This window comes from Ambystoma mexicanum, chromosome 1q, assembly GCF_040938575.1.
Source record: "Ambystoma mexicanum isolate Mex_15411 chromosome 1q, UKY_AmexF1_1, whole genome shotgun sequence".
NCBI lineage: Eukaryota > Metazoa > Chordata > Amphibia > Caudata > Ambystomatidae > Ambystoma > Ambystoma mexicanum.
The window spans coordinates 1,008,895,145-1,008,918,172 of record NC_090922.1 but is presented as its reverse complement, the minus strand read 5'-3'; the positions used below and the strand labels follow the sequence as shown (position 1 = coordinate 1,008,918,172).

The following is a 23,028-nucleotide window of genomic DNA, read 5'->3' as shown; positions in this document are numbered from 1 at the left end:
ATGGGGACAAAACTGAGGTGTTGGTGGTGAGTTCTCCTCCTGACCCTTCACTCTGGATCTCCTCCTTCTGGCCTCCTTCTCTGGGCCCACTAAAGTCATAAATCTCAGAGTCACCATATCAGACAATCTCTCCATGACTGCCCAGGTATCGGCGGTCTGCCAATTTGGGCATTTTCTGTTAAAAATCCTTAGAAAGATACTACATATGATCCGGCCACCCTTCATCCACCAGTTGTAGCCGCCATGAATCTGAGTAAATTAGACTACTTCAACTCCCTTTACCTTGCCCAAGATGCTGGTAGGCCATTTGCAACGTCTTCAGAATATGGCAGCCCAGGTGGCAACAGGGTCCCCCTCTGGGGCCCATATTACCCCTGTATTGCGCTCCCTACTTTGGCTCCTTGTGGCCCAGCCCATTCAATTTAAAATGCTGTGTATCGTACATCGTGCTCTTCACGATGAAGGTGCTGAGTACCTGCACACTACATATGTCCCTAACTGCTCTTTGCGGTCCACTGCTTCTGGCCTGCTCTGTATACCTTTCCCGGCTAGGTGGCTGGGCATTTTCAATTGCTGCAGCATTGCTGTGTAATGGCCTACCACTATTGGTGAGACTTTTATATAATCACCTGACATTACTGAAAGCCTTAAAGACCTTCTTGTTTTGATTCAGCTTTTCTCTCGTTGCGGTCTTTCTCCTTGTTTGGCTCTATGGCCTCCTCTCTTCTCTAACACCATGATGCCTTTGGGTGACTGCGTTCTAAAAACTCACAAAACATAACATATCATAACATAACATAACATAACATAACATAACATAACATAACATAACATAACATAACATAAATCAATTAAAACAACATAAAGGCACACATGAGTACATAGAATCAGAAACACATGTGAAATTGTGTGTTGTAAAATCAATGCAACAACATGATCAATGTACAGAAAGTACAATCACTATACCTGTGGCTAAGGCGATAGTCATAGATGTGGCTACATGTGCCAAAAAATACAAAACATCTCATTGGCTTAGTGGTACCTGTGACTATACCTCGTTTGACAGGACACCAAGTTTTATTGGCTGCCGTCGTAAACCACGACTATTTTGGGAAAGAAAAGGCATCAACAGTATTTTCCTTTCCAATATACTTAAAACATTCTCTGGGTGGTTCTTAAAAGAGCATTTGTGTTCTTTTACCGATGTATATCCAAACTATATATGTTCAATACGAGAAATACTCTTCACCTCTATTACAAAAAAAATAAATGTGTGGAACATTTCTCTGTGCTGTTTCTTCAGATAATTATTTAATTTTCTTTTCCCAAAGAGAAAAAAAAACTGTACTCCCTGTCAACAATATTTATCAACAATTGCAGCATAAACCTCTCTTTTCAAACAATCTAAAATAATATTATAGAACCAAATAAACTGTGTAAGCCAATGATTTGAGAACACATCACATATGCCCTCAACATCACTATGAACTATCAAACTCTCCACAGGCTTCTGAATAATGAAAATCCTCTCCTTCAAAAATTAACTGTTTCAAATATCCAATCAAACAATAAATATACCCCAAAACAACCACAATCTCCACAATCTCCTACAACTACACCTCACTCTCACCTCACTCTCAAGCAATAAAGATGCACTATGTAGAACAACTCTTAATACAATAATACAATTTAATCTACAGTTTTATTGGCATATATAAACAGCACTCAAAAATACATCTTCTGATAGGTTCAACAAATCAACCACATCTGAGGTACTTCCTGTCCTATTGGCATACTCACATTCCACATCCTCTTCTTGTGTGCTGTTCCTCCATTACGAATTCTAATATCTGTGACAAGCATTATTTCTTACTACCCCACTAAAATGGAAAAACTACATGGAATAGCTGGAGGACAATTATCCTACAGAGGAAGAAATCAAAAAAGAAGATACTGAAGAAAATGAACCAGAAGACAATACACCAAATTCCGGATTTTGTAAGTCCATTCTAAATATTTTATTAAAATGAGACTCAAAATAACATTTTAAGGATTAAATATCAGTCACCAAACAGATGCACTGTATCTACCTAATATCAAATGTAAATACAACCAACACAAATGTTTTTAAAGTGTTTTATATCTTCAATTGTTTGAAAATATTAAGAATATTTTCAAATAAATGAAGAAGTCATTCAAGTATCAAGAACAATCAAGCACGAAGCACCAAACAATACCCACAAAACGAATCATGGATTGATAAACAGAATTAAAACAACTAATAATTACTATTCAAAAAGAAGTACATTCAATGAAAAAAGACATTAAAAATTGATGACAAATCATGGACAGTAACAATCTAGATAATTGGCCTAAAGAAGAAGATATATCATGTGTTCCAACTAAAAGAAAAAGAAACCCCACAACTACATCCCCTCAAATAAATCTGTTTTCAACAAACTCTGTTTGCATATTTATTTACCTTTTTCAAATATGCACAATTACATGCATTATTACTATATAAAATATTTAAAATGTTACAATAACTGTTTACAAACACCACACTCAATACACCTTAAAAAAGGTCAACATGTGATTTATTTTCTCCAAATATTTTGTATTGCCACGATTACAAAAAAATCCAATGACGCCCCAAGTCTTCTAGCTACGGCTATAAGATTGCATGTGTTTCTTTTTATAAACCAAGTGTAAAATATTAATAACAAAAGAAACAGTAAAAAAAAAGTACATAAAGAGTGGACTTTTTGCGAATTAGAACTATAGCTGTGGGTATAGTTCATCGAAACTGCGTCGTCTGGGAAACCCCTAGTCATTGCTGATGGTACCCGTGCCTCCAACATCCAACATCCCATTGGACTACATCATAGCTATGGTTATGCATGTATTTAAAAAACAAATAATAATGATATCCTTCTATCTGAAAAAAAACATAATGTGTTCAAAGACACACACACACACTTTAATACCCAATTTAATAGACACATTTTTATAGCCCTCATATTTGGTATGCAGTACATCACATGCACTATATAAGAAGCAACATTTGTGCATAAAACACTGTTGTTCACTTTGCACACAAAATGGTAAAAATGTAATTTATTTTCTCCAAATATTTTGTATAGCCACGATTACAAAAAAATCCAATGATGCCCCAAGTCTTGTAGCTACGGCTATAAGATTGCATGTGTTTCTTTTCATAAACCAAGTGCAAAATATTAATTACAAAAGAAACAGTTAAAAAAAGAGTACATAAAGAGTGGAGTTTTTGCACATTAAAGCTATAGCTGTGGGTATAGTTTGTTGAAACCGCGTCTGGGAAACCCCCCAGTCATTGCTGAGGGTACCCGTGCCTCCAACATCCAACATCCCATTGGACTACATTATAGCTATGGTTATGCATGTATTTAAAAAACGAATAATAATGATATCCTTCTATCTGAAAAAAAAACATAATGAGTTCAAAGACACACACACACACTTTAATATACGCAATGTAATGAACAGATTTTTATAGCCCTCATATTTGGTATGCAGTTCATCACATGCGCTATATAAGAAAAAACATGTGTGCATAAAACACTGTTGTTCTCTTTGCACATAGTAATCATTGGGAGAAAAACAAACTCGGATTAAAAAAAGCATACAACAATATAAATACGTATAAGAAAATACCAGTACAAGAAAGAAACAGGGATATAGAAACTGGGTGAAAATAAACAAAGAACATTATACTGGAAGGTTGCAGAACAAAGATTGGGAAGGTTAAGTAAACTTGGAGAATCACACATGTAGAAACTCTAGAAATACAATCATGATACTAACAGCAGTGACGACATTATCATTGTGCTTACAAACCCATCACCACCAAAGAAAAAGACAATTGAGATGAAAACCACGGCTGACAGTTGGCAATTTTGTAAAGTCAAAGAACACTGTTCTAGAAAACAGGCACAGGAGATAGTTTGCACATACTGCAACACAACTCTACACCATAGGCCTTCCAATATTACATCTGCAGCACCTCCATCCACCCACAAGTGCAACAGTATCACTAATTGCAAATTAACCCACAACTTTAGCAGTGGTCTCAACTGCACAGACTCCTGTTTAACCGGCTCCCAAAATGGCCCTTGTACAGCCCACCTTTTAAGTTACAAAAATACATAAAATGTAACACAGGCTGCATATTCTGAATAGAGGTTTGCCCCTTCACGGATGCAAACTGTACAACATTTAGTGAAAGTCCACTGGGATGATGAGATCGATACAGCTACAAAACAACTACAATAAAATACACGTAAAAAGAAAATTACTAAAATGAACTTGCAAACCTGAAAGTAGATTAAAATTACAATAAATACAATCAAAGAATCGTTCAACCTCACTAACATAAATACAAAAACTAACTCCCTGCCTGTAAATGTCATTAATTCACAAATCTAAATTTATAAGTCCATATTTCTAAAACGTAAACATATATTAAATACTTGCCACACAATCAAAGCAAATGAAAACAAAAAAAATCATAAGACCAATTAATACCAGTGGTATATATAAATAACACACAAAAAACTGCAACTAAACCATCAAAAATAAAAAAAATATATTAATACTAACTTTCACATCAGCCACACTCCTGCCATGTGCACAGTGACAGTTCTGTAATGAAAAGGATAGAACTGCTTAAAATTGTGGCGTTTATACTTTCCAAAATAAATACCAACACAAGAGGACTATAAACTAATAAAACTACTGAAGTGGATGGCACATTTTCCCCACAACCTCTCACAGCCAGCTTCACAAATAGAAAAGTACCAACAACCAATAACAAACAATGAAACTCACAGGAATCTATTTTACCCCTACCCAGCATCTTTCATAGATTGCAGATCTTGCAACACATACATTTTTTGCAAACCCAAATCAAACTAAGCCGACCTTCAAAACTTCAAATAAAATAAGGAAACACCTAAGAAGATTAAATAACAAACACAAATAAAATTTGGTACTGTATCATCCACATAACAATCTGATAATTGCACAGAAAATATATGTTTAAGTACGATATGATATGGCATTTATAACGCGCCTGTACACAAATGTTTCTATATCCGTGTCTATGGATAAAACCAATTAAATGATGAAAAGCTTTGACGTGCCTATGCATGAACTATTTATAGACAGGATTATACAATAGCCCTTCATGGTCGTTTCCTGAAAGCCGCAGATATTCAAAAAAATTACAGGTTTAAAATTGTATTTTCACTCTACTAAACTCCAAACTAGTATCCCCAACATGCCCACAAGTTCCCCTCCACATCTCATGGTCCCTTTCCACTCCCCTAGTCTCTTAACATGCCCCTAAATACTCAATGCATCTAAGATTCTATGATTCTATTCCACCCACTACCACACGTCCACAAACGAACGACATGCTGTTTGTCATCATATAGATGTGGCGGCACAGCAGGGGGGGCTATCTACCAGCAGATTGCAATGCTGCATGCTGGGTGGCTACTGGATAGCCATGAATAACTACAACAGCACCATCATCCGATTAGCAACTACAAAACACACCCATCAAACAAACCCTGCTCAAACAAACTACTAGAAATTCAAACTACGAATCATTTTCCTGGAAACAAAGAAAGATTGCAGATATCATGGCTGGTTTGAAAACTGTGGGGCTGATCGGAGACAGTTGGCTGTTTTGGTTATTGGCTTTTTTCGAGAAACTAAATATTAACATGGACCTAGGTTTCAGAGATTTTACAATTGAATGGTTTGGATTGTGGGGAATGCGTTGGCAAATGAAGATGGAACACCCGATTTAATGGTAAAATTGAGAAATCCCAGAAAAATGTTTATAAACCATTTTCAGTATTCATGAGAGACCACAACCAATTATGAATTTCGAACAACTACATACAGTAATACATGGCCATAGACCTGACAGACTACACCTAACTGATGAAGCATCAAAACATCAAAACTGCAGTTCGGATGTGCTAAAATATTACACACATTGTACCCCAAAACAGTCCTTTTAAGGACTACTTATGACATATAAATACACAAATACAATATTTTTTTTGAAGTGTTTTTTTATACCTGCGGTTACATTTCCTTGATTCTTCTCATAACCGTGGTTATGAAAAATGTATAAAAAGGGCGCCTCACTTCAAACTTTATACTACAATACGACTTAAAATATCAATACAGTACAACTCTACTCCACAGTCACACAACATAATACCACACCACCAGTAAGAACACGCAACCAAGAATATATTGTGCAGGGCATCTAACAATAGAATACGATTGATCCTTTTATATTCATTTTGTTAAACTAATTTCTTCTCTTTTTCTCCAAAGTCTCATGTATACAAAAGCCTGGAAACACACAGCCAAAATAAAAAAGAGTCCCAAATACTTACCAGGTCGCTGACCATGGCCTTTGGTCATGACCAGTGATTTTTCACCCCTGACATCACTATACCTATAGAAATAGCTTTCAAAAAGAAATGAAACCCTGATAACCCAAAAAATATAGCTGCAGGAACAGAACTACTCGGTTATCTGTAGTCCTTTGTAGCCTCAGATATAGACATGAATAACGACAAAACAGATAAAAAAATGCTTTTCTGCCCCCTCAGAGCCTCACCAAGTTCCCCCCTCGTCTATGCCATCTCTGCCAACTACCCAGTTGGCCTTCTCACCTCCCCCGCACTCTCGCTCCCCCCCACACACACATTGCTTCTGGGACATAGCTTGGTTTCAGATATCGGCTATTTGCTGCTATAGCCGAGGCTACGGAAAGCTTCCTGCTGTAAATGCAGTCCTAGACCCCTTCCAACTAAAAAATGTCAGTTGGTGCCCTCTAGCCCCCCAAACACCAACCTCTAGCGCGATAGCCTTTCCATGTGATTTGACCTGTAAATAGTTTTTCCCTGCATTTCATTTTCACATATCCTTGGCCATATTCGGGCTATACGCTTTGGCAAATATTGACCTTGTTTGTCTATGCGAAAATGAATGAGAAGCAGGCCGCACTTTTGATATTTTTTATGCTTAATAGCTTTTTTAAATTTTTTAATACATCTTTACAAAACATTGTAATCTGGGGGGCGTGGGTATTTGATCATTTGCAGAATTTTGGCCAAAACTGTTGATCCAATCAAAAGTTATTAACAATAGAATTTTGAGGTGTTCCTATGTATCTCTGACTCACCTTAAATATAGGGCGGCAACTTCCGCCCTATAATAAGCTTGTGATATGTTGCTGTCCTGTGCCACTTCTTTAGGCATCTTTTTCCCTGTTGATGACATCATGGTCAAAATACATTGTTTGCTCATCTGTTATGTACCTCAGCCCCATACTTAAGTAGATCTCAATCTGAGTATTATTTTGGAATTTTGTTTTAATATTTATAGATAGTCCATAAAATAAGTTGGTGTCTATAATATGTAAGGTATATTTGTGTACCCACTCAGTCTTCCTCATCAGAGTCACCAACTATCCCACCTGACTCTTTCTTGTCACAATTCCTAGCTACCCCACCTGACTCTTTTTGTCACAGTCCCCAACTACACAACTTCAGTGTTCCTCATTACAGTCTTCCACTAAACCACTTCGTAATTCCTTGTCACAGTACAGCATTACTGATCCCTTCTTATCGAGTGAACACAAAACAAAATATGAAATACTTGATAAACCTGATGTTGCGTTGCTCAAGAACAGATATTGATAACAAATGATATGGCATCAGTTATATTATCAGAGTAAAATATATAATTACAGGCATGTGAATACTAAAAACTTTAGTTTAGGGGCAGTTGAAGTGAATATTTTCAAAGTTGAAATTCAGTGAAAAAAAACATGAGTTGCAGTGATCGTAAGGTGAAACTGTCTGATGCACTGAAACCCTGGAAATTCTGTGAAAAATCTTTAGTTGAATTGATGTTAAGGTTTCGATTTACTGCCACACAACACTGGAATCAACAGCACCTTTACTATGATGCCCCCTTTGCGTGGCCCCTAAGCTCACAAATCACATCACCAATGACATCACAGATGATGTCACATATGACATCACTGGTGAGCAGATCACATGTGCAAGAATGAGAGATGCAATATTTAAAAAACATGTTTCTTCATATAGTGGGGATTCAGCTTGGTTGGAGTTTGCATTGAAATATATTGTTGTGATAAAGACCTTATCTAATTTGAAGCATACCAGTGCCAACCCTGTGAGCACAATCTAGTTGTGATATGATAGACAATGTTAATTCCAGACACCTGACTGACACCTGACTGTTTGTGTGAATTGGACAATATACAGGATGCCTGTCTCTGTTGACACTCTGGGAAGAATGTGACTTCTCCATGCCAAGCCCACCAGCGCACAACAGTAGATTTCCTGGGAGCCCAGTTTTAAAGAGCAATTCTATATAAAATGCTTGCCTCACCATATGGCATTTCGCACCAGAGAAATGTTGAAGCTGCGGGCCGTAGAAGGGGTGGTGTTAAGGCAGTAAGAAAATCACAAGGGAGTTTGAGGAAAGGTTCCTCTATCTTACGTTTCAGTGGGCTGCTCCATCTTACTTTTCTTTGGGCGTCTTTCTCTTTCCTGTCCCTCCACTTTCTCAGGAGGTAAGGGCCACTTGTCTCAACGATGGGGATTGGACCCCTTATAGCAGATTTGCTTTCGCCCAATCCCTGTTAGCCTGTAAAAGAAAGGGTTTCCCACTCTTTCTTTGATTTATTCTGGACCTTCAAGACTTCAATAAAAATTAATTTGCCACTTTTTCTGAGAGACGTCCTTTCCAAAGCCCTTTGCCTTCTGAGGTGAAAAATGGCATGCCTAGACAAGACAAATATCTGTTCCCTCTACATCCCCAGAGCACATTTGTGGTGAACTTTTCTGATGACAAAGTTCTACCACTCAGACCCAGGCTTTTAGGTTTCATATTTCCAGAATTATGAGTGATATTCACTTTTGCATATAGGATCAATTGTAAATAACATGTGCTAGTTAAACAAAGCAAATATACATATCACATGTCCTGGATTTCAACATGGGCCCTCGTGCTACAGCAAACTGACTCCTGTAAACAAATCTAAATTATGGTTTAAGTGAATAATGTATTCAAAATCAGATGACAGGTCTATTTTGTTCAGGTTACATTCGCCCAACCATCTGGCTAATTGTATTGCTATGCAGAGTAATAAAGGTGTCAGCTAATGGCCACATGGTAATGTGATGCTGGCAATGAAATGGGAACAAGCTCCAAAAATCTGACCTATTTTGGATGGTAATCACTATCCATGCTACAAATCACCCATTTCTGATATATTTACACCTTGTTTTGAAGGATTTCTATTCAAAATGTCCTGCAAAGGTGAGGTGCTTTGTATCAATGAGGTGCCTGCAAGCTAGATCCTGACATCGCAGGAACCCTTACATGTATAAACACTATATTCTCAAGGTCATTGGGGGAAAATACTAAGACATCAGTTCTCAATTTGACTAGATCAACAGTGTCACATAAGAGGGCCATCCTAGTTAAAAATGTCTCTGAATTAGACGTAACTGTACCCAGAAAGAGACTTTAAAAACATGCAAAAAATGCTTTCCTCAAGGAGGAAAATAGAGAGACAAGCAAAAATGATAGCTGCCCAGTTTGCCAGAAGGTTGGGCGAATGTAACGTGAACAAAATAGACCTGTCATCTGATTTTGAATACATTATTCACTTAAACCCACACAGAAAGGGAAATGTGCTTAACTAACAAACAAGAGATGTGAAAGGTTAGTTGCGTAACTATGTGTACCCCTCCAATGGGTGTGATTAATGAATTATACACATTTTGGATATCAAATACATGTGGGCTTGGTTGCCTTACAATTATGCTTGTCCTGAGGAAGGCCACTGCACTGTATACTAAGGCAGCATTACATTGTTGGATCAAAGAAGCCGAAACACGATGTGTCGACATTTCTTCTATAAAGATCATTGTAAATAGGGTATTAAAATAAATGTATCTGTTTAAATAGTTGACCAACAAATGTAATGTGGCTATCTGAAAAATATTGCAGATAATTGAGTAGGTGCAAACAAAATATGTTGTTTTTAAACATTTGTATGAATACATACATGTATTTTGAACTTGGTTGGCACTCTTATATGACACGGTTAATCTAAACAAACTGAAAGTAATAGAGAATTGATTTCTTGGTATTTTCCTCCAATGTCGTTGGAAAGGTGGGGCCAGATTGACCTGAAGTCATCACACCATTAGGGCATTGAAATTAATTCCAATAATTGTATTATTGGGTTTTTATTATGTGTAAAACCCACATATACAAATACACAATTCAGATCAAGAACATTCTAAGAACAAACAGAATTACACAATTTATGAAAAAAAAACAATGCATTATACACAATAAGAGACCTCTATACAGTTTGAGTTCATCCATTATCCATTAAAAACATCTGATTGCCAGTGGAAATAAGATACACAGTGGGTCTTGTTCAATGTTGTAACAGCTATGTTTCAGACTATTAGTACTCACTGAATCATAAGCCTTCCATCAGCGAACCAAAATACTCAGTCCTGTCATCCTAGCATGGAAAGGAAAAGTTCATACCACCAAGTTGACAAATTCCAATATCTTCAGCCATGCTCAGTGAAGATACTTTGCCATTGTACAAATGGTGGCTACATTAACCATGCTGTAACAGAGGTCCATTGATTGGGCTATGTTCCTGGTTTCATAATTACGGCATAACGGTCTTAGGTAAAGTTTTCTGAGCCTCACATATAGAGGATATATTAGTGTGAAATGAGTAACATTTTCCATGACAATCTTACACTGACCACACCTGTCTCAGACAATTGGATCCCACCGGTTCAGGAGCTCACAAAGAGGAGGCTTTCTGAATCTAAACTCAACATAATGTGATCTTAGGAATTTGGGTTTGAATGTGTCCAAATACCACTCATACCCCAACAACGGCTTTCAACTGCAGTATATGCACAGGGTAACTGAATCATCAGTAGTCGAATTGGGCAGGAGCGGTTGGGAGTGGTGCCCCTCTACTTTTATTCTTAAAGTATTACTGTTCCTAAAATAATCCATTCCAAATGGTTTAGTTTTAAAATAAAAGTGTAGGAAGAAGTTTAAACTTGCCACTCACTGCACTAAACATTCCCTTAAACAGCAGGTGTGTTTGGGGGCTTGGATTGCATGTGGGGGTGGCTTTGGTGATGGGGTTTGTGGGGAGCAGGGGAAGGCCAGCAGGGAACATAGTTCCACTACTTCTTTCTGTACACCTCGACCACTGTGTATACAAGATTATACACAACATTGCATTGTCGTCATACAGCTAAAATGATTTCTTAATGACTAACCTAGACCGTGAGTTAAACGTGTCAGGATTCTCCCAGGCTCCACTAAGCCCAAATGTACTGAAGCTTTCCCTAGTGTCTAAACACTAAGGAATTCTACAACCTCCCCCCTGGTCCGATAGATCTTTGGCAGCCTCCGGAAATCTTCCCAGGTGCAGCGAGCTGCCCAATACACTAGGGGTTTCTCTTTGGCTAAAGAATCTATACTCTGTTTTCCCACCTCGAGATGTAAGGGAATGGTTGAAGAAAGCCATTTTCTAACATTGATTGCATCGCAGTTTAATTGGCCCCACAACACTGCACCATACAGTGCAGCATGTTGGGCTTGCCGTTTATGAGCCTCTATGGTCACACTCCCTGCTCTGTTCCTAAAGGATTCGGACAATAGTTCAGGGTCAATGCATTTGTCTTGGAAGCAAGACAGTGTAGCGCAACACAGGTTCAAATCCAAATTCCTAGCTTAGAAACCGATCTCTGGTATTAAGCGTGTTATCTACTCAGAGTCAGGCCAGCTTTGTGAGATTTGTATTCCAGTTACCCTCAGGGACCCTCATACCAAGATAATCATATCAAATATCTGAGTTTGTTTGATTTTATGTCCATCCAGCATTATAGACAGTTTAAACGGTCTTTCATTTTATGCCTGAGAAAACCAGTGGCTTAGTTTTATTACAATACATGCTTACCTTTCTCTTTACAGAATGTATTAAACATTCTGAACTGCCTTTCAAGGTAAACTGCTTTGAGGGAAATGAGTACAGGGTCATCGGCGAACATCAATATGGGATATGTATCACGACCCAGACTGGGCGCATCTGTAGGGGTAGATACAATTAGTTCTGTCACTGTGTTAATTATTCAAACCAACAGTAAACCATTGCTTGTCCATTCGTATGAATTGTAAGATATTATTTTAAGTACACCAAATACTATGTTTGGGTTGCTATCCTTATCAGGCTACACCCCTGCTAAAGACACAAAAGGCCCAGGAGTTATACCTTTCGGGCTGTGCCTGTTTCACCTTTAGGATTGAGATCACTGCTGGTATAATAGAAGTTTGGAGCAGAGCAGTAGTCATTCCATCACAATTATATTACTCTGGTATGAAATGTCAATTTAATAACGATAAATGACAATACTATCTATGCTAGTAATCTCAAACTACAACAAGCTGATGTCTTTTAGCCCCATGGCATAGCGAAAAAGGATACATTTTTACATGTATTCCTCTATAAATAAATATATTTTCATCTGGTTTAGGCTAAAAAATACATTTGCAGCCACAAATGGTGCTTTCCATCACATATTAGCCCCGCCCATTCTATCTGACCCAAGTGAGAGTGAAAAAAAATACATCCGGATGTGTTCCTTCAGTGAAAATTTCAATTCTATGGATTCTCATCTTGGATCAATGCTAACAGTTTCTAAAATAAGGACATTTTACAGGAAGGGAGTTTCACTCGTGAATGGGATACATCCTTTGTTATCCCTATTTTTAAAAAGCGTCTTAGTTCTGGGTAATTATCGCTCTATAACAATATTTCCAGAGGACAGTAAAAGCTTCACAGCTATAATCTTGATGTATTTTTTGAGGAGTGGACGTATTCAGTAGGAACCATAAATAAACATCAACCAGTATTCCATAAATCTGATGAGACCAATGTAAATGATTTTCTCCAAAAATGTTGCCAAGATTTGGTTTTAACTAGAAAATATGAGGTAATCTATACAGTTGCAATTGATCTCTCCTCAGCTTTTGACTTAGTCACAGTCGACTATGGTTGAAACTCTCAGAATGGGGGATTCCACAAGGGTTGCTAAAATTAATAACACATCTTCACGAAAATTTGAATGTACAGTGTGCTTACATTTGGAAGGATCCTACTCAAAGAAAATACCAACAAGATGTGGTTTGAGGAAGGGATGCATTTTAGCTCCCTACCTCTTTAATGTATACATTTCTGATGTTGGCAAAATGATGGAGCATGCAGCATGAGTTTCTCCAAAATGTGCCAACATTAGATTGTCCTGGTTGGCCTATGCTGATGATTTTATGTTAATGGACGGCATTGCAAATGGCCTGTAGAGACTTTTGACTGCTTTTTCTGGATATGCAAAGGATAACTCCTTAGTAATAAATGCTTTCAAATCTAAAATCCTGAATTTTAAAGCAAACAATAAGAACGTGCTTTATTGATAGCGTAAGGTTGGACAAGGTTGAACATCTAGTGTATTTGAGTTTTCCGCTCACAAATACTCTTGGTAAAGGGTACATTAAGATCTATTATAGGCAGATGGTAAATAATCTTATCCAGTAAATGAAGTACATTAAAACCACCTATTGTAAATTAAACCACTGAACAACTTTGATGTAACAAAAGTCATTCCAAAACTTTGATATGGTGAAGAGATGTCTTATGAAAACATATTGTGCTTGTTTGACTCACAAGAGAGCTTGATATAGAGAAAAGGTATGCGTATCTACAATGCTATTGCTTGAACTATGATAAGATATCATTTAGGTTTAGATTCTGTTTGAGTTCAGGGGTTATGGAAAAGTATAGCATTTTACTATCAAGTTTTAACGGAAAACGGAAACAGAAAGAATTTTAAATATATGTTGTGATAAGTGTGAAAAACTCATACACTCAATGAACATGACGAAGATGGATCTAATCAATGACCCAAGGAAAGTTAAAAAACAGCCTTATAACCATGGGATTGGAGTGTAACAACAGAAACACGTCACTCATTAAGGAGTCTGGGCTACTTGAAACATGAACATAAATGCCCAGGCTCTGTGGCTTCCAATCTAATTTTATTTCCAGGGGAAAGGGCTCTGCAAGATTTTATTAGGTTTAGATGGAACTTATATTTAGGTGGCAGGCTAGCAGGGAGACCAGGAGGCAGACACAGATGGCTGACAGGAGAGAGAGGGAAGAGGTCTTGATCAGACATAAAATAATAAGGGAATACAATATACGTTGTCAATTCTCTGGTCTTGTGGAGGAGGTTGAAATGCATAAACATCTTTTAATGTTTTTCAGAACACTTGCTCTGTTGAGGACTGTTTATTTTAAATGATGTATAAAGGCAGGGATTACACGTGATAGTGATTACCTATGGAAGGTTTGCTTGTGAGGGGGTTCAACTCCTCTCTCATTGGCATTAATTGAGTTATTTAATAATTTGAACTTGGAGAGTAACTTAGAACATGAGGAATTAATGTTGGGCTTGGGAATTGGAACTTTGAAATGTCTTATTTTATAATGCCATGTGCTTATTTGATATTATAGAATGCATTATTATGTGATTTAATGAATTGTATTGGTTAGATAATATTGTTAAGGTTAAGCTTTTGTTTAACCAATACACAATTATAAACAAAAATAAACACATTTAATATACTTGTACAAAATGATTCGTCATAGTGGCTGTAAAGATTGAATTATGGATTCTCGACCTATGCCCACTAATTCTGTGGTGTTCCGTGACATCTAACTTTGTGTCTACCCATGTCGGAGCCCAGAACAAGAAAAAATAGTAAAGCTTATTACAAGTTATCAAAATTAAATGGCTATCATAAAAGATATATGTTCTTTACGAAAATGAAACACGAAGTTCAGTTAAATGCTTTTCTTAATGGCAAAGTGTGACTATATTTAACCAAATGACGAGGGTGACCTCTATTCTATACTGTCTACTTCATGATTTCTGCCTGAATGATAAGTTGGAAATAGAGGAGCAATTTCTCCAAGCTCAGAGTGACAAACAATTGTCTTTCAACATTTTTAATCAGTAAATCTAAAAAGGGCAACTCACTATGACTCATAGTGGACGTAAATCTAAGCTTAATATCACAGATGTTAATTAAAAAGATATTTTTCCAGTTCTTTTCTATAATTTCACAAACAAGTATTTTAGTATAAACCAGTTGGAGATCTATTTATTCATAGGATTGAGCATAGAACATTGGCATTGTGACAATTATGTGCCATTTAAAAATCTATCCTTTTCCCCTAGGGACATTAGCTCATTGTAACTTGGGTGTGCTAAAGTGTTGTAGTTTCTTATGCTCCAAATAATATGTCATACTCGAGTGGTATAATCATATGTCAAACTTGGTTAAGGAGCAAGCACAAAAGGTAGCTAAAGTAAGTGTTATTGTTTAGTTGATGATCAGCTCAAAGTTTTATAAACTAGTTGTGAAATGTAACCCCTTAAGTGCCAGGCTATTATGCAAGTCTATGCAAAAACGACAAGCAGACTCGTCCTTGGCACTTCATTAAGAGAGCTGTCGATTTAAAAATAAATATAACTCTGGGATGGTCATGTTTATTTTAAAGATAACTCCCATTTCCTGCTCGTGGTTAGTGAGCGTTGTAACTTGCCATGGATTCATCGGATTAAAATATGTAATGTAAAGAATACACTTCCTGTGAATTGAATTGTTGATAATGTTCTAATTGTTCACCTGATTTGTACAAGAAACATCAATTTCTGTTTCAGGTCAATGAGCTTGGACTAATTCTATGCATTTCCGCTTTGGTCAGGAATTGGTGTTCCGTATGACATTTAAACGCGCAAAGGATGCTGGCTTGACATTTTTTGTGCCAGAAAAGAGATGGAGATCGTAAGAAAGGTAACCAATGATTGCATTGTTTAAGTATACATTGCATGCACATGAAGACTATAAAAATATAAAGAAGTCTGGGGCTAGACTGAATTATGTGGTTTAATTTGTTTTTTTTAAACTGTGGGCCCCATCAAAATGTGTTAAGTGCAGTATGACAAGTGATTCATAGTGCATGTAGGGGGACAGTAGGGTTACAGATACAGCCCCAAGTGCAAGGTTACCGAGAGGCTGTGCAGGTGTGCACTGGGAGGATAGGGACCTGGGCCCGTGGTTCAGAGGGTGGCCAGGTAACCAGTGCAGTATCAGACAGGTGATCAGCAGGGAATTTGAAGAGAGAAGTATCAGACAGGTGATCAGCAGGGAATTTGAAGAGAAAAGGCGGAAGCAAAGAAGAAGGTCTTGAGCTGCTTCCGGAACCGGAGGTGGTTCTGCTCAAGTTTCAGAGAGGCAGGGAGCCTGTTCCAGAGGGATGTGTCAGTGGTGGAGAGAGATCTGCTTCCGGCTCATTTCTTGGAAAAACGCCTCAAGAAGTTAGAGGTGGAGGAGCGAAGGGCTTGGATGGGAAGATACTTCAGAAGAGAAAGCTGGAGATATTTTGGCTCCTGGCTCCAGAAGGCCTTGTGGACAATGCTCAGGGTCTTTAATTTGATCCTTGCAACCACTGGGAGCCAATGGAGAGATTTCAGTGCTGGAGAGATACGATCATTAAGACCAAGGACAAGTCTGGCAGTCCTGTTCTGGATGAGTTGCAGAGGATGGACTGTAGAGCCAGGCAGATTTGAAAACAGGCTATTACAATAGTCAAGCCTGGAGAGAACCAGGGCTCTAGAGACGGTGAGCTTCTGTGGTAAGGAGAGGAGAGAGAGGATACCCCTGAGGTGGACGAAGTTGGTAGTTTGACTTCTTAGCGGTGTTGGAAATGTGAGGGTAGAAGGAAAGAGTGGAGGTGAAGATAACCCCAAGGTTCTTAGCGTCGTATGTGGGTGTGGGGGAGGGGGCAAGGGAGGCCGGCCAGAGAGTGAGGGGAAAGAGGGTTGCTGGTGGGCCAATGAGGAGTATATTTGTTTGTTGTCATTCAGACAGAGGTAATTGGCGGCGCACCAATCTTGGATTGCAAGGAGACAGTCCGAGATGAGAGAGGGAGAAGAGGCGACACTAGGGAGCCTGAAAGCAAGCTGGGTGTCATCTGTATAGCATTGGAAGTTGACACAGAGAGCTGCAATGCGGTGTGGTGTGGGGGGCAGGTATTGGTTGAACAACCAAGGGGAGAGGTTAGACCCAAGGGGAACACCGAAGGTGGAGAGAGGAAATGACGGACCCAATATGGACCTAAGATGGTCGATCAGAGAGGAAAGAGGTTAACAAGGTCAGAGCCTGATCAGTGATACCCAGGTTATCACGAAGCCGGTTGAGCAGGATGGCATGGTTAACCGTCACAAAGGCAGAAGAGAGATTGAGTAGGATGAGGACAGAGGGGAGATTAGAGTCCAGGTTGGAGAGCAAGTCTTCAAGGATATTCAGGAGAGCAGTTTCCATGCTTCTGGCTGCTCTGGTTGTGAAACTGCCAACAGATATGGTGTGAAGATTAAGCTGGGAGATGGCCAGCTTTTCCAGGTTATTGCCAAGGAAAGGAGTGATAGGGATTGGGCAATAGTTAGCCAGAAGGAAGGGGTTGGCCGAGGGCTTCCTGAAAAGAGGGTGCACAAGAGAGTGCTTCGGGGTGGGGAAAGGTGCCGGAGGTGAAGGACTGGTTGCAGAAGTCAGCAAGGACAGGGGCGAGGGTGTCAATGTGGTCCTTGATGGTTTTGGAAGAACAGGGCAGAACCTGTTTGGATGAGATTTTCATAGATCACACTTGTCTAGATACCTCATCAGGGGAGAAGAGAGGAAAGGCAGCGAAGGGAGTGGGGGTGGGTGCAGTGGGGCTTGGAGAGAGTGGTGAGCATGGGAAGGAGCACGGGATTTAGATAGGGAGGACAGGATGTTCTGGGTTTTAGAGATGAAGCGGGAGGCCAGGGCTGTGGAGAGGTCCTGGGAGGGGACAGGTGAGGTGGAGACTGCAGCAGGATTGGCCAGCTCTGTGCAGATTTTAAAGAGTTCGGCTGAGTTGTTAGATGCCACAGAAACACGGGCTTGGACATGGGCTCTCTTCTTGGTGAGGACAGAGATTCGGTACTGCCTTTTATGCAGCCTGCAGGCCAGTTTGTCAGAGGGTGTTCACAATGCCAACCATTTCCTCTCAGCCACTCTATTCTTGCGCTTCGGGGTAGCGAGGTCAAAGTCGTAACCAGGAATTGCACTTGATTTTTGGTTTCATGCAGATGCTCACAACAGGGGCAAGTAAGTCGAGAGTATTAGATATAGCAGAATGGAGCTTGGACGGGGCTATGTCAGGGTGTATGTTGGACAGAGGTGCAGGAGGGGGAAAGAACGATGGGTCGAAATACTCAACTGACACATGCTTCATGGGTTGAATGACTGAGAAAGTGGGTGGCAGTGTGGGGGTAGGCTTGGTCTGACGGAAAGTGGTCACTGCAGGAGAAAGGGGTGGTGAGAGAGTTAGAGAGGGGGAGGTCTGAGGAGATCAGTGCATCAAGAGTATGCCCTGCAGAGTGAGTCCGGCCAGAAGGAAGAATATAGAGAGAAAGGGAGTCACAAAGGTCACGGAAGAGTCCCGTGGTGGGACATGAAGCATCCAGGTGGTTTATAATACTGGTTAAGAGGAGGCTGTTAAAATAAATGGGTCTATTAGTCAAAACGAGCATATGCTAATTGGCTAAGAAAAATGGACTGAAGGGCATTCCCATCAAAGAATTAAGAGAGTGTGCATTTATATTCATAGGCCCATACATTTCTTAATAAGCACACACGAATATGTGTAAGTGTCAATTTAGAAAATGTGTGTAAGAATGCAGATGATTGTGTGTTATTGTTTAAAACATTTGGATGGCTTTATTAAAATATGCATGCACTTCATTATTTGTGATATTTTAAATAGATTAATATGTTTGTTTTATGTCATGGTGTGTACATATGTTAGTAACTAAAATGTATTTATTCATGAGTAAGTAATTTGAATGAGAAAACATACATGTTTTGTTTTATTAGTGTATCTCACCTTGAACACAAATGTTAATATAGGCATCTACAGACATGGCACAAGACAGGAGTACACACCCTATTTAACCCCAAATGTTATGGACTGCACTTTCCACCACCAACCTTAGTCAGTAAATGTGTGAGGGATCACGTAAGTCATAGACCAAAACATTAAGTGAGCCACAGGTTGGAGACCCATAGTGTAAACTGAGGAAAAGTGTGCTGTAGCTATGGAAGTCTAAAAGGATGATAATTAGAGAATGATTTAAGAAAGATATTACACAATGGTATCAATATCCAAATAAAAACAGTGCTATATATTTAGTTATTTATTTATTTATTTGTTTATTTATTAGCATTTATAAAGCTCACAGCAGCCCAAAGGCATTGTGGCGCTGTTACAGAACAATGAGCAGATGTTGCTGGTTACAGAGCTAGGTTACAGGAGAGTAAGGCAGATAAGTCATACATGGTTACAAGACGGTAATGAATAAGCAGACAGCTGGAGTGGGTGAGGAGAGGGTGGAGGTGGGAGTTAGTTAAAAAGTATGGTTTGAGGCCTTTGCGGAAAGCAGCGAGGGCGGTCTCAGCCCTAAGGGCTTTGTGCAGGTTGTTCCAGAGTTTGGGAGCTATGTGAGCGAAACCAATCCCTCCTCTGCTTTGGCTCTTTTGATGGGTGGGATGCATAGTTGGTTGGCGTAGTGGCTTCTTTTGGGGTGCACTGATGACTCTCTGGTAATGATTTCTGACAGGTAGGGTGGGGCGGAAGAGCTTAAGCATTTATGCGTTAGGGTGAGGGTCTTGAATTTGATTCTCTCTTTAACAGTGAGCCAGTGGTTGGAACACCTGGCCTGTGTGATGTGGTTTCTTTTAGGGATACTGAGGGCAGTTGGTTTGGACTGTTTGGAGCCTATTTTTATTTTTTTGCTGAGGTGCCTGCTAGGAGAGCATTACAATAGTCTAGTTTAGCTCCCATGGTGGCTTTAGCGATGGAGAGGCAATGCTGGTTAGATAGGAAGAGTTTGATGGCGGTTATACATTTGGTGGAATGGGCTGATGCTGAGGCTATAGCACTGACCTCTCGTGACATTGGGCCTCATTACGACCCAGGCGGTAATCTTCCGTCATTACCGCCATGGCGTAATGAGCATTTACGCCGTGGGCCGATGGCGTAAAGAGCGCCACATTACGACCCATTCGCGCACGAGCATTACGCCATGGCGGTAATGCAATTAACGCCATGGCGGAAAAGGCCCCTACCGGCATCGTAAAGCGAGCAAGGTGCACTTCCGCCACCGTAAGTAGCGGCCACCGTAATTAGCGGCCACCGTAATTTGCGGCCACCGTAATTTGAGGTGGCCGTAAAAAGCAGAACCGGAAATAGCGTCATCGCGCCGGAACGGGAAACAGCATGTCGGCTATCTTTAAAAACACAATCCATTGCCATCCTACCCAACAACACCATATCCAACCCTGACACCTGTCCCAACCAATCACCCACCCATCCAACTACCCAAAAATGCCTAAAGCTGTTAAGAAGGCATGTGACCGCCAGCGCCAGGAAAGATTCAGCCGGGAGGAACTCTGCATGCTTTCGGAGACCTGCAAGACAACACAGCTGTCATTTTCTCCCTGGAAATGACCAGGACAGCGATATGGAAAAAGAAGGCCATTTGGGCCCTGGTGGCCGAGCGCGTCAGCGTGGTGGGGACCGTACCCCGCACCCCACAGCAGTGCAGGAAGTGCTGGGACAACCTTCGCATACGGGTCAGAGCCGTCATCTCTGCGAACCGCAACCTTGCCCTGGGTACCGGTGGAGGGTCGGAATCCCCACTAAAACTCCAACCGTGGGAGGAGATTTGCGCAACCACGATTGGCATGGAAGCCATTGAAGGCGTCAGAGGGATGGAAAGGGGAGCTCCGACATCAGGCGATGAAGGTAGGTGCCTCAAACAAGACATGCCATAGTCACTGCAGTCCATTCATGTGTAGCACAAGGTTGCCCTAGAGTGTAAATGCAACACATTTCCACACTGCCCATAGCCACATGCGAGCACCACCCTGTATACACTGCTGGCACCCGCATACCTGCATCCACATTCCACACTAAAAGGAGACAACCTGCATGGCCATGCCTGAAATCTGCCTCATCTACTGACTATAATAATGTCTATCATTGTCATTCCAAAGTCCGCAGACCCATCAATAACGCCCTCCCTCCTTTGCTCCACCACAGGCACAGATACACACCCGAGGACCAGGACACCCCTGCGACGAAGAGAGCCAAGAAGGCCAATAATACCGTCCCCGCACCCTCAACCTCAGCTGCAGTGAGGCAGACCCCACAACAAGCAGGACCCACTGCAAGCATACCGGACGTCCCACCGGCAAGCACCCCTGTAGTCAGCAGGCCAGCAGCAGCTGCTCCACCTCTACCAACATTGCCTGCCACAGAAGGCACCGGGTCAGCGGCCAGCAGCAACATGGGTGAGACAGCTGCAATAGCTGCATGTTCAGACTCAGACATTGAGGAGCACGAAGTCAGAAGCCCCACTGACCTACTACATTCCCCCTGTTTGTCAGACGCCAGCCCCCATGAGGATCACACACAGGGGCACACAGAGGTAGAGGAGTGGCCTTCTACCCCATGCCCAGTCCTCAGTCCACAGGAGGAGAGCAGCCCTCCATCACACCACCAGCACTGGCCATGGGCCAGCAGGGGCAGCAGTCCCTCGAGGACATCACAGAACGGCAGCAACAACTGTCCACGATGCTGGCTGAGCATGCCGCGGAATGTGTGGGGGCTAGGGCAACCATTGAACAGGCCACGGAGACCCTAAGGGCCGAAGTAGCGCAGAGTACTGCCACCCTGAGGGATGCCATGCAGGCCATGTCCAGGAACATCTGTGCTGAACTTGCCGGCTTGCGTTGTGCGCTCACTGAGCTCACCCACACCCTACAGGACGTGCATGCACGGGGGCAGGCAGGGACATCCTCCACTGCCAGTTCTTCACAGAGCAGCCCCGTCCGACGTTCCGGACGTAACCTGCGCTCCACAGCCAGGGGTGCCCCGGGGGCCGGGAGAGGGGGCTTGTAACAGCCTGTGGCCACTGTCACAGGCATCTGTTGACTACATGGGGTGTGTTGGGGTGTGCAGGGGGGAGGGGGGAGGGGGTGTGTTGGAGTGTGCAGTGGGGAGGGGGGAGGGGGTGTGTCGGGGTGTGCAGGGGGGAGGGGGGAGGGGGTGTGTTGGGGTGTGCAGGGAGGAGGGGGGAAGGGGGTTTGTCACGACGTTTCATAGTTTAAATACACTTTTTTCTTTCCCAAAATGAAATGTGTGGACATTTTCATTGTGTATGTGTGCTTTATTGGTGTACAGTCCACAGTGTGCATGTCCCAGAGACACACAGTGCCCCAAGTGCAGTCTCCATGTGATTCACACCAGCCGTGTGTGCTAGAAGCAGTGGTCGATGATACTTTGGCGCATTGCACGCCCCTCCTGTGCGTCGCCTCCTCCATGGGGTGCCGCCCCATCTGCACCCTCCTCATCCTCATCGTCAGGTGGTTGCAGTTCTGCGTCAGGGGGCAGGGGCACATTCCGTCTGACGCACATATTGTGTAGCATGACACATGCCATGACGATCTTTGCCACCTTCTCATGGTGGTACAGGAGTGCCCCACCAGACCTGCTGAGGCTTCGGAACCGTGCCTTCAATAGGCCGAATGTCTGCTCTATGACCACACGAGTACGTGTATGTGCACGGTTTAAGTCCTGCTCGTGCTGGTTCTGCGGGTTCCGGACTGGTGTAAGGAGCCACCTCTTCAGGGGATAGCCTGCATCACCTGTATGTAGGCGAG

The 23,028-nt window shown here is 41.3% G+C and overlaps 1 protein-coding gene across 3 annotated transcripts in view; it reads left to right on the top strand.

Annotated features, from left to right (window-relative positions):
• The window catches only part of ST6GALNAC3 (ST6 N-acetylgalactosaminide alpha-2,6-sialyltransferase 3), a 1,879,573-nt gene that overhangs the window by 1,265,958 nt on the left and 590,587 nt on the right, over nt 1-23,028 (top strand). For all 3 annotated transcript variants that reach the window (XM_069635177.1, XM_069635164.1, XM_069635171.1), the window contains one exon: nt 15,945-16,077. In XM_069635177.1, coding sequence (XP_069491278.1) covers nt 16,060-16,077 — 18 coding nt within the window. In that variant the 5' untranslated portion in view covers nt 15,945-16,059. The remainder of the gene's footprint in view (nt 1-15,944; nt 16,078-23,028) is intronic.